The 18,117-nt window shown below is 44.4% G+C and overlaps 6 protein-coding genes across 6 annotated transcripts; 2 read left to right on the top strand and 4 right to left on the bottom strand.

Annotated features, from left to right (window-relative positions):
• Positions 1-7,642: 7,642 nt before the first annotated feature.
• On the bottom strand, positions 7,643-7,883 carry PHALS_12259 (uncharacterized protein; the record flags this gene model as incomplete). Its single annotated transcript, XM_024727773.1, has 2 exons — positions 7,643-7,663; positions 7,725-7,883. 2 exons carry the CDS (start codon positions 7,881-7,883, stop codon positions 7,643-7,645), a joined length of 180 nt encoding a protein of 59 aa, XP_024578317.1.
• A 1,122-nt stretch (positions 7,884-9,005) lies between these two features.
• On the bottom strand, positions 9,006-10,470 carry PHALS_12258 (Tweety; the record flags this gene model as incomplete). The annotated part of the gene is made up of 2 exons (XM_024727772.1): positions 9,006-10,123; positions 10,218-10,470. The coding sequence occupies 2 exons, from the start codon at positions 10,468-10,470 to the stop codon at positions 9,006-9,008; spliced, it is 1,371 nt and encodes a 456-aa protein (XP_024578316.1).
• A 126-nt stretch (positions 10,471-10,596) lies between these two features.
• On the bottom strand, positions 10,597-11,722 carry PHALS_12257 (dead deah box rna helicase; the record flags this gene model as incomplete). Its single annotated transcript, XM_024727771.1, has 5 exons — positions 10,597-10,722; positions 10,791-10,874; positions 10,944-11,122; positions 11,192-11,406; positions 11,472-11,722. 5 exons carry the CDS (start codon positions 11,720-11,722, stop codon positions 10,597-10,599), a joined length of 855 nt encoding a protein of 284 aa, XP_024578315.1.
• A 32-nt stretch (positions 11,723-11,754) lies between these two features.
• PHALS_14581 (uncharacterized protein) lies at positions 11,755-14,099 on the top strand. The gene has a single exon (XM_036407503.1). It carries the CDS (start codon positions 13,081-13,083, stop codon positions 13,261-13,263), a length of 183 nt encoding a protein of 60 aa, XP_036263200.1. The 5' UTR covers positions 11,755-13,080; the 3' UTR covers positions 13,264-14,099.
• Positions 14,100-16,247, bottom strand: PHALS_12256 (uncharacterized protein; the record flags this gene model as incomplete). Its single annotated transcript, XM_024727768.1, has 6 exons — positions 14,100-14,297; positions 14,365-14,857; positions 14,924-15,200; positions 15,257-15,776; positions 15,848-15,965; positions 16,027-16,247. 6 exons carry the CDS (start codon positions 16,245-16,247, stop codon positions 14,100-14,102), a joined length of 1,827 nt encoding a protein of 608 aa, XP_024578313.1.
• A 135-nt stretch (positions 16,248-16,382) lies between these two features.
• PHALS_12255 (zinc finger protein) lies at positions 16,383-17,412 on the top strand (the record flags this gene model as incomplete). Its single annotated transcript, XM_024727767.1, has 3 exons — positions 16,383-16,813; positions 16,884-17,055; positions 17,122-17,412. The coding sequence occupies 3 exons, from the start codon at positions 16,383-16,385 to the stop codon at positions 17,410-17,412; spliced, it is 894 nt and encodes a 297-aa protein (XP_024578312.1).
• Between the last annotated feature and the right edge of the window lie 705 nt (positions 17,413-18,117).

Raw genomic sequence — 18,117 nt, 5'->3', positions numbered from 1 at the left:
GGTCGTCACCGCCCGCCACCGACTCTTCTCGATGAGAACGGAGACGTCCACTATCACGTGGAACACCTTGAGGGACGACATCGTCACCAGGGTCAAATCCAATATCCGGTGAAGTGACAGGGATATCCGACTCCGAAAATTCGTGAGAGTTTGAGGCGCCACTTTGGCAAGATTGCCCAGTCGCCGTGGACGCTTTTGATTGGAAAGATCAGGACGTCCCGCGTCAACAGACGCCCGCGCTTCCTGGCAATAGTCACGGAAGTAGAAGGGCCTTGAGCTGAGCTCAAGCAGTGGCCTTGATCTCTTGCGGTCAAAGACACAGAGCTAGCAGAAGCATTAGGGATTAACCCATACGTCGCAGGGCGACAGTCCTAAAGAAGTCGACGGCGTGCCTTGAGTCTGGCTAATTCACATCGGAGGTGTCGCTCCACACGCACGTCAACTTCCTTGTGGCTCAACTGTAGGTTATACAGTGAAGGAAGTTTCCGGTGCCGTTGCACCCATCGCTTAAAGAGCGCTTCGTCATCCGCAGCCCTTTTGCCAGGGGCGAGCACTACAGGCATCGTCCGCATTGCGGGTACACGAGAAGCACCTCGTTGAGCACGTAGACGAGTGCGATAAACATCTAACGGAATTTCTTGCGGGACCAAGAAACGAGCTCGAGGAACTCTCAGTGTGGCAAGTTCACTTTCGTTCTGGTCGGAAGCCCGATGATGTGGACGCGTAACGATCGAGTTACCGCGACCTACGCTTGCACAGCGGGATCCGCAGGGCGGAAGCGAGGGTCAATGACCGGCCGTGGATGGGCGCGCTTTATAGCCGCCTTATAGGCAGCTTCAAGCTGACGCCTCTGTTCCGTGTCGAGGTCATTGGTGATTACACCACGTTCCTCGGTTGACGAGAACTCAGGGAACGGACATGGGGACCGCAAGGCACGAGCAGGGCTCGTATCACGCCGCTGGCGCAGCTCGCCTTCCTCGTCATCCCATGCGGGAAAAGGAGTGTCAGACTCATAGTCGACCACCCCACATCCTCAACGAGGTCACTCGTCATTGATAGCGTGCGCAAAGCGCGAACCTCGTGCTCATCGAGCCTAGAATGTACATCCCCCGGTGCCGCGAACGCACTGTCGGACATAGCACTACGTGCAGGAGACGAATTTGGGCTCGCCCCGTGCTCGCTGTCAGAACCAGCGAGACTTGGTGACTTCCGTATCGTGGTCACAGGGCCCATTGAGCACGGAAGTCGTTTCGACAAGTTGCAGTGTCTAGCGGACACGCAGCCTCATTGAGGTAATAGTCGATTGGAATTGTAAATGTTCTCAATCTTAATGGGGGAGGGTATACACGTACCCTGGTAACAGGGTTGTGTATCACACGAGATGTCACTGCACCCAAACAAGAATACGGTATGTGGCTAGGTAGCCAGTAGTTATACATGTATTTAGATTTAATTTGAATATTTAGTAAAATCTACATTTAAAGTTAGGCAGTTTAGCCGCAGATAAAAATAAATAAAAATCAGTCTTGAATTTAAACCGGAAAGTTTATTATTCTTGGTTGAGGTAGTCACTACTCTTGGAGTTAGCGATTGCGATCCGCTACACTCGTATTGGATCTTGTAAAGAACGAAAGATTGGTGACCTAAAGTACGCTTCCTCAAGCGCTAAGCTACGGCAGCCCCGCTGCACTAAATATATGTCACTGAGCTTACGCATCTCTCAGTTATATTAAAGGCTCTTGGTTTCACTACTAATGAAGTTTACAAATCCAATCTCTATGCGTTTGCGAACGCGGAATCTGTGATTCTTCGTGCAAGGGCTGTGTCTTCTAAGTGGATGGAACAAGATGTGTTTAAGTACCTATCCCCGGGTCGACTTGCCTCGCTCAGTAAATTAAAGCTAAAGTAAGTCTTGAAGGGGTCAGGAAACGAGCGAGTACGATCGAAGTTCTTGCCCACCCGTCAGGGAAGACAAAAGCCGGCAAAAATGTCACGGGTAACCACCACGCTTGGCATCCTTTTTGAATGAGCTCCGAAATCATGGCCCTTTTGCCACGGTAGAAAGTTTTGCGACCACCCCCGTGTAGCAAGTAATAATATCTAGCTTACCATCACCTGATCAAGGCATCTCAAATTGCTTAATTGCAAGCGCAGGAGTCACACCGACTTTGCTCAAAGAGACTTGTTGTCATTATGTTCTCCCCGTCTAAATTTGCTCGCCCCGCTAATGCAAAACCCTTGCGTATTTATTTGTACAAGTCTCTTGCTTGTACCAAAAGCAAAATTAACACAGGTATTCAATCCTAGAACCATGTGTGTTTAGAACAGCGGCGGCTACACCTTTCATGAACGATGTAATTTGACTTGATACTGTTTCCGCAATGGTTGAATTAAACGCGCTATCACACCTACATCAAGTTTTTTTTAAGCCAAATTTCATGAAGCGGGCGTCTATCTAGAGCGTCATCAAATGATTGACTTTGTGGAGTACAAACCACGAAAGGGACGTCAACGCTATTTTTCCTCACCCGCAGTACCTGCTGCTGACAGCCCTCCTTATCTCCATGGGATAGCTGCAACAGCTATCGAAAGTCTCGAATTCAGTACCAGGTTCCTCCCACCCACTAGTAAGAATCGAGTTGCGACGGGCGACATTATCTCTTAAACAAAAGATATGATGGCGGAGGGCGCGTCAGGTCGCAAGTAGCGATGACATTAGTTTTTTTTACCTAAAGGGACCTCGAACTTCCGTGGCCTTCGTAGAAATGTATTTCATCCACTCCACCGGGTCTAGTATAGCCTTGGGTACCCGTCTGGCCATCAAAACCTTCATATATAAATGAATCGACCTTTATTCATCAAGCAGTACCCGTAAAGGTTGACCCTCTCACGAACGGACCTCGTGAGATCTCTCTGCAGTGTCGGCACGCTGACTATCGTCGATTTCATGATGCGTCCGAAACTGTCGTGAGTCAGATCTCGGATTTTGCTATCGTACCACCTGGCTCGAGGCACCACCATAAGTTAAGAGCCGCTCCACTGTTTTGAAGCAGAGGGTAGTTCAGCTACAGCGGATGACAGATATTCTGCTCTGTCCGCACCATAGCTCATAAACAGGAACGATAGAAACGCTGCTTCGTCAGCAACAGGGCTATTCACATTCAATGGGTCGTAAGAGGTATATCGTCAAACGGACTCAGTACCCACGATCACGCAATTTTTTTTTGTATTTGCATTTTTCTTGATAATGCTAAGCGTGGTTCTCTATTAATTTTTTGCTATTATTGTGATAATGTGACTGATCGCAACTGTGTCTTAGCTCCTTACACACCGATTAACTTTTTTCTCACAACACACTCGTAGGTTTGGTCTGTCTCTGACTTCGGCTTAAAGTTCTGATTGGCTTAGCTCTCAGACAAAGCGTCATTCATCCTATGCATGACGCTCAATCTAATTGATATTAAAATCACTAATTCTGCCTCATATGTCTTCGGGCTAGAATCAATAAGATAAACTGGATTGATCACCCCACCACTAAGGCCAGACCGCTTTGTGGTGGTCTGAAAAGAATCTACCTTGACTATAGATGTCAAATGGAGTCGAATATATGCTGGCATGACCTGTGTTATTTAATGCAATTTTAATGAGTAGAGGCTAACGCTCCATCACTCCAATTTATCCGATTAAGCGTTATTGACGACATCCATCATCACAGAATTATCGCTCTTGCCGTAATATCTTTTGCCAAATTGTCGGCGGTCAACATGTCCAATCGGGTTTCTTACAACTTAAACAAAGCTCACTAGAATTTGCTGCAAAGCGCGGATCTCAATCTGACACAATTACCACTGGCAAGCCATGTTGGCGAAATAGTTTGTGCACGAACAATCATCACCATTCACACTACGCCGACGACATTCAGATGATCTATCTTGCTCAAACTGTTCGCAAAACCACCGTACCGTATTACAAGGCGATATTTTTGGGAAAGCAAAAAAATACTTCATAGTCATTGAAGGTCAACACTCTACCGAAAACTGGCAGACTGGCCAAAGGTACCGCCGCGCACGGGAGGGTAACCAGCGTACATGTTTTACATAAGGCACATTTGTGCTTTTCCAACTATGAGTGTGATACCTCCAGTACATAGCGCTCACCTAGCAATATGGATCCTCTCTATTGAAATGCTTAACCAAAGAGATATTATGTCGCTCTAGCACTTTTCTTGACATAGATCCTCATCTTCAGGCAAACTTCGCGCTGATTGTCGAGTGGGTCGGTGGTGTGCTACAGCAATCATCGGGTTAAGACATAGCGAAGCAGGTGTGTAAGCTCGCGCTTCAACAAAGCGATATCTGAGTTCTCAGATTCCTCGATTCCCATATCATTAAGCTATGCCACACGTGTTGCGTCTGACCTGCACGGGACCTCCGCCCCCTACTGTTCGTTCCCGTATTTTTCCCGCTCGAACTGATAACCTTCACAACGTCCGCAATTATCCGAACGAGCACCCTGTGTCTGTTGCCGACTCGGCGAGCGTACTCTGCAATTCCAAGCAATATGACCTAGCTCCCCCGCAACGGAATCACTTGTCATCGTTGCGGGGCCAATCATATCAAGGCGTCGTTTTGTACGAGACCCCCATTGGCCAATGGACTATCGCATGTAGCAGTGGGCTGATGCTCTTGGCTTGGTACGAATCCATGGAGCTTGTCTTGCTTGATGTTAAATTCGCTTTGCATCGTACGATTGATGACGCCGTCCAGCGTCTTCAAGTACTTACAAAGCTGTTGATATCGGATCGGCTTATCCGTCGAACCGGCCATGATTATTACAACTGTCTTGAAGCGTCAATTGGCTCACCATCAATGCTCGATAGATACTACTTAACGAGTAGGCTCTTATGCGAATGTAGATTGTAAATGAGCTTGACGAAGCTTCAAGAACTGAGCACAGGCACGAAATTAACTCTGTGGTTGTTCAAACGCCTTCTTTAGCTTGGTCTTGATGTGCTCGTAGCTGGGAAGCACTTTAGATCGGCTAAATTTTTACCATACGCCCAACCCTTCGCACGACGCGCATGGTGGGATATTGCGAACAACACTTGCTTCATAGGGTCTCATACGTTTCTTGCAGTGATTGCTGCATCCAGCTCGACAAACCGTCGTAAAAGAGGCTTGTTCTTTCCACCACCAATCGAAGACACGTTCGGCTGCAGAGGTATGGTTCTGTAAGAAGAAGCTGGTGTTGCGACCTGCTTCCAAGAGCCCATAGTCTCATGATGCATGAAACTGACGGCAGCGTTTTTCTGGACATTCAGAGAAGGCGACAGTTGTAAGCGGATTACAGCAGCTTCTCCGATGACTCCTCGGATCTGCTCGAGTGTCATCGACTCATGTGAAGACAAATGAAAAAAATTCTACTTCATCCACCTCAGGTTGTGGTACTGATGGGCCGAATGACATTTAACTCCCTACATGTCGCTTTGACAAGAGCAGGAGTATGGCTCAAACTGATATGCGCGACGTGCAAATTAGCTGCGTCGTCAATCCAAAATTGACTGTCGTTGGAAGGACCGCTCGAAGTGCTACCAGGGTGTGGGGACGCTGTTTCCAACAGTACCTTGAACACAACACGTACGCCTGTGCAACGAGGAAGCGATTGCGAATTGGAGAGAGAAAGACAGTCCTGACTTAGAGAGAAAACGAATGACTTGAGGCCTTGGAGGAAAATTTGTACCTGAACAAAATTGAGTTAATGATTTAAAGAGTTACATACAACAAATAACACGGATTCCTAGAGGTTTGACAATTGAAACCTTCGGTTCCTATGAATCTGATCTGTACAATTAGGGATGAGCTAATATTGAACCTCAGCTTGAACTAATACAAGAATTTGGGTTTTCTGAGCTTGAACTTTGAAAATCTTGAGCTGCAATTACCGTGGGAAGTGCTCAGCAGAAGTAGCCGAGGCCACCCACTTCAATGGACAGAGGCACGGTCTCGTCACCGGTACAATTCCCCAAATAGGAACCGGCATTCTGTACCACAAAGAAGATTTGAGATCATGTCAGGTATGCATGTGGAGGAACCACACTGTATTTACCTTTGTTATAACGTGCAACTTCGGTGACTTCACCGGCTTACGATTCTTGCAACCAGATTAAGCTTGATAAGAGACGTGAGAAGATTTGCAATCACACGGTCGCTCGTCCTCATGATTGAATGTTGATTTTCAACACTTGCCCGAGAAAATTCACTGCCCCACGGTTCGCCTTTGCCTCTGGTACGGTATTGCTCATTCATCAGTACCGCGTTTTTATCTTCCGAATCTAATACTTTTACTCGTGACATGAGGCCGCCGTTCTACTTAGCCAATTCGGGCACTAGATACCTTAAAACAACATTCACTTCTATTTTTTACAGGTCCTGGAATTAAGGACACCAGCTAACAGCTGTTCGATACAGTCCCACATCATACCATAATAGGGACTGGGATATACGACATATTTGTTACTTTCCTTTTAACAAAGGCACACTCTGGAGACCGCGATACAGGATCACCCCTCTTTGTTGTCTCATCCTGAGACCACAGCTATTGGGCCTTTTGGGTTATGCCAACGGCACATAACATCAACATTACTAATGATCATGGATAAAATAATGATCTTGGATAACATAATACCTTTTTCGAAAAATATCGCAGACGTGCTCTCGCCAAGAGTGCTTCTGCTTTCTGGTAGAAATGTTTTCGTAAATTACCAAAGCTTTAACAGAGAGAGGGCGCGACACCTATCACTTTGGCCTTTCAGTCGATTAATAGCTCGTGACCTCGTGACGTTCCAGCCACGTCATACCTAGGATGAGATTCTGTATCAAATGCAGATCCAAGACAAAACAGCATTCCACGCTGTCAAAGTCTTTTATCTTTTTTGGAAGATTCAGCATATCTTTTGTTACCTTTTTACAAGGCTTCTCGTCGCATGACGCATTCATATTGCATTCGTATTTGGTATGCCCAATTCCACCGCGTCATGATTACGCTTCTTGACAATCGAGCTTCGTAGTAAATGCACGACGCTTTGAAGTCAATCAGAACCTTTCTTTCAACACCCGGGACACAGAATCAAACCCCAACAAAATTGGGCTATCATTTCCGCGTCCCTCAGAGAAAGTCACTCCTTTTAAGGTTGACTTCCGTCGGCCGCAACTTCTACGAGGTATAATCCATTCAATGCTTTCGCTGTAAACCACCCTGCGCTTTCAGTATTTTTTCGTGCGGGGTGTGTCGAACAACCCTGCGTGGGAGCACGGTCATATGTACCCTACGGCCGAGGAAGAGAGGAAGCACGCGGGGTGCAGATGGCTTTTTCTCCTACGTGTGTTTAATCTGTAAGCGCCGCGGGGCTGCTCAGCAGTGTAGAGATCTCTATCCTTACAACTTGGCTGATGTGGCACGCTCCTAGGGCTTTCCACCCCTACTGAAATCAGAATAGGGGCATTCAATTTCGCACTAAATGATCCCACCACATCCTAGTGAAAGGTTGGGTGGATCCCGCGGAAGGTCTGCGCCTAATTGAAGGCCGTCCGTGAGATGGCACTTTCTCCAAAAGGTGGTCTGTTGCTATTCCTCCAATTTTTAACTATACTTCGCTTAACTCCACCTTACGAAAGGGCAGATAAAAATGTTATTGCAGATGGTATTCCTGATAGAGTGGCAAACACATCGGCGACTTTTTCCACTTCAGCACTTCTCATATTGAGAAAATCTTGTTGTAGAGGTACACCGCAAAAAATCCACCCTATCGCGTGGACTCCCACTGTGAGCACCGACAGCGCAGAACGTTGATGCTCTGTCTGTGGCATGATTATTTTAATGGCCATCTTGCTTTTTTCGTGTCCGTACCCCTAAATGGATTGACGATAAGCATATGTGGCCATACGGCTGGACCCGGTTGTGCTTCAGGCTTCGACGATGCCTTTTTGAGACGTTCGTGGAAGCGTGGAAGCTGCATATATAGATCTGGAGAACGCTGTCAGACGAGCGATTATCGCCCTCCGACCCCTGTGTCGCCAGTTATGTAATCTCCTCGGCGCCAGCTAAAATATAGAGCTTATCAAGCGTGCCCAAATGTTCCAAGAACAAATAGTTGGATAACTCGATTCCATCGTCATACTAGTAAACCTCGGTTGTCGAATCGAAGACAGGTGCTACCAAGTGCGATGGGTTTGCCGTGCAGAAAGCTTGACTCAACAAATTTGTATTTCTGACGCAGAGAGAATGGGCTTGTGTGCTCCACCCAAGTGCGAGATCGAGAGCATCTAGCAACCCAGTTTGCTATCAACATGACATATAGAAAAAATTAGGTTAAGCATAAACTGGTATTTCATATATCCAGATTTCTTTGTATTAATAAGCACCCACGTCTCTCATAAACTTTACTAAGTCCCCATCACCCTAATACTTTGGTACTTGCGAGCTTTGCGTTTAGCCAAAGGACAATAGTGTAATTCATTTCGATACGTGTCCTGTTACACCACATGCCTACGGGGCTTTTGATTATTTTACGTGGTACTTGTTTCCCATACTAACTGGTCAGTAACTTCTCTGTGCCTACATCATCACTTGGAAATATTACGGTCGTACTGATTCTGTAATGATTAATATCAAGTACGGCACTATACTACAACTTTAAATTTCATGAGCATCGGAAGCAAAATGATGTAGAGCTTCTCGGTGGATGTTGCGCCGTTAAATATTATCCGAAATGAGCTTTTTATACTGCAAAGGTGGTCTATTCGAACAGAGCTTGATTCGCATTTCAAAACCTTATAAGCCCCAGGTTTACTGATGCACGCATCAAAACATACAATCATCACTATGCTTTTAGCTCGATACCTCATGATTAGGCAGTTGTAAGAATTGAATTATACTTGATCATGCTGGTAAGTGAAAAGTAAATTAATTCAACATATATGCAACGTAAAAGCTTCTTCTCACTCGACTTAGTCCGCCGACAAGTAAACATGTTCCATATCGTCCTCTTCGTAGCTTGATACGAGCTGGTAGCGTACATCCATACGAATATCGCGAATGTGTACACGCTCGTAGACCAGTACAGAGGTCACGACGGACACAAAAAGAAGAAGGCATAACAGAATCTGATGCACCCACATAGAAAAGAAGCCAAGCATTCCATATTCACAAAATGAAGAAGTTGCGAGTTCGAACGCATGTGAAACGTTCTTGCAAGTTTGCAGCTCAGCAAACTCTCCCATCCAGTCGTCCACGCTGACCAATTGCTTACCAATAGGATCTAGAAACTCGCGCTTTATACGTTGACCAATCTCTCCCTGGTGCGTCATATTGCGCTCTAGCTTGCGTTGCAGCACTGTCACATCGAATGCAGTCTGTCGAACACTTGCCATCGCGTCGGCAAAAGGTAACGATGCATTTGCGGGACACTCGACATAATAACTTGTAATGGGCGTCAAGCCAATCAGTCCCAAAGTGTTGTTCATTGGCGCAGCACAAAAATCTGCCGTCATGAGCGTTGACGACAAATAGGCTCCAATGAGTGTATGGGAGATGGGTACAACACTCAGGATGATCAAGATAGAAACACGTAGTGGCGACACCATGGCCCATCCAACAGACGCAATTGAGAGAAAACTGGCGAGTGCTACAGCCAAAATGGCACCATTAGTCGACGATTTGAGAACAAAGTAGCTGAATTCCCAATTCTTGGCTATATTCGAGTAGTTTTTGGGCATAAGCGCATCCGTTTGGTTCCACAAGTCCTTTGAAGCGTGCACGAGTCTTAATGCTTCGACTGACATCTGAAAGGCATCAGGTGGCAATTGACTGTCGTTGAATGACGTGATCATGTTGTCAGCATTTAGACGCAAAGCGTTGCAAGTCTGGAGACTTTGAGTCGTGAGATCTTGGGCGTCTTGAAACATGTTACTCGTGTTTGTCATAGTATCTAGCACAACGCTAGCGCTGTAATCCACCTGAGCTTCACCTAGGAGTCCACCTAAGGCACTCATAGCCAAAAATGTTAACAATCCAACTGCCATTAACTCTGCAGACGTGGAATCCATCGATGTGCGTCGAACAAATGCTAATCACGCACGAACAAAACAATAAACGTGTTAGCATGCGGATCAAATGAAACCATACGTAGCATAATACGCTCTCGATGAGACTTTTAGTACCGCTTCGAATATGCAGAACGGTGCGGCGCACAACAATTACGCTTAGTACGAGGAAGACGACGGCTCCGATACACATGGAGCCCAAGAGAACATTGTGTAGGAAATTCAAGTACGCTTCATCGCTTAAATTGAATTTATTAGAAGCAGCACCAAAGCGGTAAAAAGTGTGGAAAAAGGCAGCCAGTTCTTTTGCCACTTGACGGCGGTAGTCTACAGGTAATAGACGCAAATCGCCGAAAGTCGAGGAGCTCATGTCTTGGGTCTTAATGGAATTGACTTGGATTTGTAAGCGACGGAAAGAACATTGGAAATACTTAACGTCTTTTGATTTTTTTAGAAAATCAATTTATTTAGTACAATTTATTTATTACCGGATCCGCTAAGAAAATGTTTGATCGGTAATGGTGTCGTCTACTTGTCGTCCAATCTGGCACACAGGTGGAGACACTTCGTCTACTATATTTTTTTCATTGTGATGTGTTCGATTCTGCCACACGGCCTGGACCTGCAAGATTCACATGGTGACACATTGGGTTTTATATGCAAATTGAACGATTTGATGTAGTTACGCACCGTCTTGCCGTCAGTAAATTCAAGTAGACAATGTAAGTGTGCGAGATGTGCCTCCAATAGCTTTGGCACTGACGCCTCAAGTGGCTGCATAGGGAAAATAGTCACGATAAACTATTCAAACTGCGCTATAACTTAAAATGATGATAACATTACCATATCTCCATATTTTTGAACGGCGATCATGCCAAGAGCGTCCAGAAATCGCGTGTAATTGATTCGGCGCTCACCCTTCTTCTTAACTTTTACAAAAATAAGATCCACGTCTGTTTGACCAAATAAATCGTCAAGCAGATCAGGACAGTCACGGCACAGCTTGACAAAATTCGAGTTATCTAGCAAGAAAAAGCGCAACGTTGCATCAAAGTGCTCTTTGATTGTAAATATTCAGCGCGGCGACGTACCAAGAGTCTTTTCGCCAAGTCCTTTTGGACCAGTCCTTCCGAAGCGACAGTAATAATGAAACACTGTTTTCAAAAGTGTATGAGGGTCGTTCGGGTCTCCATAAATCTTCTCCTTCACAGGAGATGTGGACGTTGGATTAATGACCGGAGCAATTATCGTAGAGGGAGCAGCACAATTCCTTAGGGAGCTACTGTTGACAATGTTCGGAATCGACCTGTCATGCACAAGTTTGCACTAAGTACTAAATCTCAAGAGACTCCAGCGCTTGCAATGACTTACGTCATTCGCTGCTTTGTACGACTTACGTCGTGATTGAGATTCGTACGTGTGGTATTCGATAGGTCGTGCACGACAAGCTCCGAGAGGTCATTGCATTCGTCTTCAAAGCGTTTTTTGTATACACCTGTGTACGATTTGGGGTCGTACAGCCGCGAGTACACGCTCAACTTGTGAGATGTAGAAGCCGTCGGCGTTGGAGGTGCTAGAGTGGTCTGCTCTGCGGCATCTCGAGGAGGTGTAGTCTCCTCCATCGATGTCAGCGTTCGAAATTCGGCGTATAAATATATAAATGTATATGAAGACCAATGCAGTTACGACCAAGATAAAAATCCTGGTTTTAGATAATTTTTGATGATGTTATCAGACGGCGTGAGTGCTCGAGAAAAGAATTCAGATAAAGTGTGAAAGCAACGCTACATGGAATTGCAAATGCACGAAATCATCCGTCCTTGCTATCGACGTCTTATTATGTCTAATATGTGCAAACAGGCGATCGATAGGAACAAAAACAAGCACAAAATCTTTGATGTTACGTTAGCTCCTCACGAACATTTTTTCATAACTTGACGTATGTTGTGAGTATTTGTCGACTCTCGAGCCAGCTCCCGGATCAACGGAGTGAGACGCTCTCTATAGTACAGGCCATTCAGAACATAAGTTTTTTTAGGAGGTCACACAGCTTCGTAGTGCCTTCCATATCGATTGCAACAGCCACTGTATTCCGCAGAACCTGCATATCTCACCATTGGGAATTGACGGCCTAGCAACTATTGACTATTAGACTCTGGTTCGACATTCACAGACTACCTTAAAAAATTAGCTCAGTTTGACGGCAACAACGTCATCTTGCCGACCGCATGCGCAGTAGAATAAGGCGCCTTCTATTCCATTGTTTGCGTGTAGCACGACTGGAAGCAGCTCACCGATTCTTTGTGACCATACACGTAACGTAATCGATTTTAAGAATCAAACGCACGAGCTGGCCGTCATGGCGCTCAATGAAAACTCCATACCCAACACCGTCGATACCACTAATCAGCTCCATCGTATTCCACCTCAACGCGAATTCATATTCGAATGTCCATGGAATCACTGCTCGAGAAGCGGTGATTGTGCTTAAATGGATGTAGGTTACACGCATAAAAATGTCGAGATGGAATGATATAATGACTCGTCCGTAAACATTTCGGTCAGTACACTGGTGGCGTTAAGTATCGTCGCAACAGTGAGTACAAATGTCACTCGTCAATCGATTGATTGCCCAGACTTTTCATGTCAATTAAGCGTAGATGCTTCAGCGTTGTGCAACACTTTGTATCGTCAAAAAGATTTTTTTAACAGGAACTGCGCATTGGCTTCCTGTGCTTTTACAGCCAAATCAGATACGAGCGGCGCATTTGGATGTACCATGACTGAAATCTGGTTGAGGTTGCCGAATTGATAAAAAAACAATTATGAAAGTTTATGAACGTGGGATTTCCAAGTTACAGCCGACTGGCTTTAGTCAAAAATGACGTGATGCTACCTTGCAAACAAATTCACTATTCATTATAAGCACGCTTGATGCAATAGAGCTACATATGCATTAGCTACGGACCGATCAGGTACTATGAGACGAGCACTAGGTTGGTATAGGGCGGATGGCAGTACCGTGATCGAAACCATGGAAGATTTTGTCGCTGATGCTGAGATGCAGTCACTTGGACGGTATTGTTCATTCAAAAAAGATACAATGGAGCCATTCAAAAAGCAGGTATTACTCTTTTCTCAACAAGACTGTTCATTCTCTTGACTATGGTAACCACAACACGATCATTTTCAGCGAAACGGAACTCATTTTAACGGTCGGATGTGCTTTCATCTGAAATAACCACGCTCATTTCGGTTATAATCGCTGTGATGGCGGCCTTGATTGTGTCATTGATGCTGGCTTGCTATCGTAGCACCTATGGGCATCGCTTTATCGATTCATCGCTTTATCGATTCATTGCTCTTGAAATTGTTTGTCACCTTCATTTGAACATGGAGACAGCAACCAACCATGCGGTAGTATTTATTACTAAATTTACGTGAAGCTACTGCAGTTTTAACACTGATATGGAGACTGAATCTTAAGATCCATGCAGTCCAACTTATTAGTCAGGATGCTGCTAGTAGCGATTCTTTGGCAAATTCATTCCAACAAGTCATAAGCAAATTTCTTAACTAGGAATACAAAAAGATAACAAGTCGCGATCAAAACACCTTCATTCAGACTGATGAAGGATATAAGGCTTCAAACGAAGCTCTTAACGACTAAGACATGAAGAAATATATTGAAGAGATAGATTATACAAGGAGATGAATTTGAAAGTAGCTGTTGAGAACACAATAACGTGTACCAGTATTGATGAAGAGTCTCGCAACAAAAACGATGAGCGTGATCAATAACCGTCAATCTAAGCAAAATTTCTTAATTGCCGGTATCTGTGGTTGACATAACTCTCTGGTCCAGGATTTAATAAAATACATCCAAGATCGAAAGTAATGACTCCTCAAGAGGTGGAGACGTGAGATCTTGCTAAGAAAATGATTCTCGTACAGCTGCCAAATGTTTTCATCTGTAATTTTTGTAGCATTCTCCGACTATTACTTTCGTATCCTCTGAAGCACTGCACTTTTCAACTTCGCTAAAGATACCTCTGCCTCATTATGGGTTACATCTCGCTGGATACAATGTGTTGAATTACTTGTCCATTCTGCGATTGTGCCTTCCAATTCTTGTAGCATTTCTTCGGGCAGTGAGAATATGTGAGGTGTGAAGCTCAAATCAGCTGGTTTAATACACTACAAGGATGATATAAGCAACACTTATACACACAAAGGCGCAAACCAAACGTACAAAACAACGTACTGTTTCAGTCAAAAGCTGATAGAATCCCACGAGATTCAAAGCGATGTCCAAGGCTGGAAATCCGCAGCCTTGGAAGTCGTGCACCAAAACCATTTGAACATTTTTTTCGCAATTCTCAATCCCACCAGGCGATAGCATAGCTGACAAGGGGAATTGCATGCCATTGAGTGCTTGATTCTCTAAATTTGGTCGAAAGAATTCACTCAAATTCATTGAACTCATTGAACAGACGATACTGCCGTCATTACGCAATGCCGCTTCACTCTCTCGGAAAAGATCGACTGCAGGAACAGACAAGCCTTTCGACACTGCAAGTAATACTGAGAGTCGTTGAGATGGTAGAGAGCTGTCAATATCAGTTTGTTGCATTTTTGTCGCGCTGCAAAGACTTGAAAAATTACACGAAAGTGTGCTTACAGGCGGCAACACCCCACTCCGATGAACAGCGGGGGTACTTTCTGACTTGAATGGCTTTATGTCACCATATGAAGTGCTGTTACAACAGTAGAACAAGAGTGATTGATGTAATACTTGTTTCTGAACATGAGCATTACTGTACCTGTGAAATAGCTTGGATATCGACGCACAGTCATTCCAAGAATGGACGTGAAAAGACGCATTTGAAGCTGCTAAAATGTCTTTATGGACAGGTGCTTGTATATCGATCACTTCGTGCTCCTTTTGATACGGTGGCAGGATACATTTATTAACATTTGTCTGTGTATGTAACGTCTTCGTCTGAATTGGCCAATTCAAAAGCGCGTCGGATGACCAAAGAAGTGTGTGAGAAGATGAAAGGTTTTTGGGAACAACGTCACTTGTTGTCGTCTCAGTCTCTATAAGAACATGCTTCAGTTCAAAGTCTTTAGCTAAGGATAGAGTACTAGCTCACCATTTTGCTCCAGAAGTAGCTTTAAATCACAATCTTCGCGATGCATTGGTATTTGTCCGTACGTTTCAAGACACGAAGGGCATTTGTACGTTCTGGACAACCTCGTGACAAGCAAATCCTTGAGCTTCGCATTCCGATTGTCGTTTTTGCTCGCGACGTCGCGCTGCCACTGCAATTTGTATAGCAAATCAAACGCTGCATTGGCCCACAAACTCAAATTCGGCGTTTCGGGAGTAAATGGGGCTGTTGCGTTCGCTGTGCGTAATGAAGGCTTTAGCTTTACCTCTACATTATCGATAATCGTAGCCGTTTCTAAAGTATCAAGCGAGTCATGTGACTTTCTTCGCTTTGGCATTCTTTTGATCTTTTTTGCATTAGCTGATAGCGTATCCGTCTCTTTATTATGCTTTCCTGGACGCTTTTTCTTTTTCGATAGCACAAGAATTGGCCTAGACACAACTGATGTTTCAAACTTACAATTATTGGTGCAAGTGGGTGCTGTAAGTTTTATTCGAAATCGCTGCAGCCCAATAACATTTTTTCTCGTTACTGGGTAATTCTTACAAGCCACAATCATAACCATTAGCTTACCCGATTCAAGTGATTCTTTGACACCTCTGCAATACGCATTGCTAGCGTACTCTGATTTTTTGTATCAAGACATTGTCCAGACATGATGTGTAGTATTTCCTGCTTCTCTACCACTTTACTAAGCAACAAGATCCATCAGGCAACTCCTTTGCAAACTTTAATTCTCAAGTTCTACTTACCCAGTTTCGTACAGCAATTGAACAGTCAAAAGACGCTGTCTTACGCACTGCGTGCAAAATTTCATTGTGCGCTCTACTTTGAGCTCAAATGTTGCCTTACGACCGTATTGATCCTTGTACCAAGTATCAGGTGGTTGTTGCGTGATCACTAAAGCTGCATTTAAATCGTCGTATGACGTACGCTGGAGCTGTATATCGGGTGTAGGTGCGATCACCACCATCGCGCCAACTTCTTTCTTTAATGGAGATGTGATCCTTCCTTCACGACGTTTTGAGCACAATACAATAATTGTTGTTTTGAACTAGAAATCTAATGTGGCGCACAGTATGTAATTTATTATAAGCCACTTGAACCGATGGGTTGCTGCTGCGAGTGGCGTACACCCACGCCGCTTCGTTTCGTGCTGCCAAGCGTGATCATTGGAGTGATATTGTATCTGTATACTTCGTTCATGATTTTTGCGCACAGTCGCGTGCTTAAAGCCGGCGCGTCGATCTCGGAGCTACTGGTCTTTAATACCATGACGTTCTTGTTGTGCTGGTCGCTGACGCAGACTCTACGCTCAAGCGATTCATTCTTGCCGCAGCACACGCTGACTAAAGAAAAGCTTCATGAGCTTAAGTTACCAGGAGCTGATCCTAATGATGTGTTGGTTGAAACCAAGATGAACGGTGCTATCCGCACGTGTCGTAAGTGCCGCACACTCAAACCCGATCGGGCTCATCATTGTAGTACATGTAGACGCTGTGTGCTAAAAATGGACCACCACTGCATCTACATTAACAAGTACGTACAAGATCTTTAGTGAATGGATACTTTGCGACATGTTGTATGTAACCTTACTGACGTGTCGTAGGTGTATCGGCTACTTTAATTATAAGTTTTTTATATTATTTCTGGGTTGGAGTGCGTCGACATGTTTATATCAGAGCAGTTTGCTCTTCCGTTACGTATTAGCTGAGAGTTTGGATCGAGCTGGCACGCTTTACTTCTTTGGCAAACTAGGACTGTTTAATCCGCACTTGCAGGTTGTATTGGAAGTAGATTATGCCTCGTTACTTGTTGCCGACATCGTGTGTTCTGCAATTTGACAGACTATTAGCGTGTTTTTCGGCAGCGCTGTATTAGGTTTGGCATTGGCGTGCTTCTATCTCATGCATTTGTATTTCGTAATTAATAACTTTAGCACGCTTGAGTACTGCGAGAAGCGAGATGATCCCGACTACATCAATTACTACAATGTCGGAATTGTGCGAAATTTTCAGGAAGTTTTTGGCACGTCTCGCGAATTTCTGTATTGGTTTTTGCCGGTTCATAGCCCCAGCTTTCGAATGCGTGATGGAAGGACATTTCCATTAAATTCCAAATATGTCAAAAATGACTAGTATTAGACTAAAAAAATATGAAATGGTATGTGTGTTCTTTTTGCTGTTCTGGGTAATATATCAACCAAATTTGAAATCAGCAACTTTTGTCTATGCATTGTTGCCGCGCAAGATTATTCTACACTTGCTCATATTTGAAATTAAGTTTAGATTATAATGATACCTTACTAGAGCCCCATTCACAAATTGCGGCAGCACACAAGCACTTGGGGTAATTATTAAAATAAGTATTAGAACTCCGGCTACCCGCACATTAGAAGATGAAAAAAATATTGTATGAGAGATGTCAATATTATACATTTAGTACTGGTGGAATTGGCTCGATATATGTACTTTGCAGTTGCAGAGCGATTAGTCACATTATACTGTAACGGGGCTACACGAACCCTAATAACAGGGGGGTGTCACACGTTATGTGACCACACACTCAGCAAGAATACGGTACGGGGCTAGGTAGGCAGTAGTTATGGAAGTATTTAGATTTTTCGATATATATAGTAAAATTTAAACTTTTAGCTTTAGGATAATAATATAAATAAAACCCGGTTCCGATTTTGAACAGAAGGCTTGGTTAAGACTTTTAAGTAGCTTTAGAGGCAGCTGATTGCTATCCGCTGCACTATTACTTGGTTCTTATGAAGAAAGAAAGGTCGGTGACCTAAAGACGCTTCCTCAAGCGTTTTGCTACGGCAGCCCCGCTGCACG

The sequence above is a fragment of the Plasmopara halstedii genome (assembly GCF_900000015.1).
Source record: "Plasmopara halstedii genome assembly, contig: Scaffold_614, whole genome shotgun sequence".
NCBI classification, from domain to species: Eukaryota; Oomycota; class Peronosporomycetes; order Peronosporales; family Peronosporaceae; genus Plasmopara; species Plasmopara halstedii.
The sequence above is the reverse complement of the archived record's forward strand: the minus strand, read 5'-3'. Positions and strand labels throughout refer to the sequence as shown.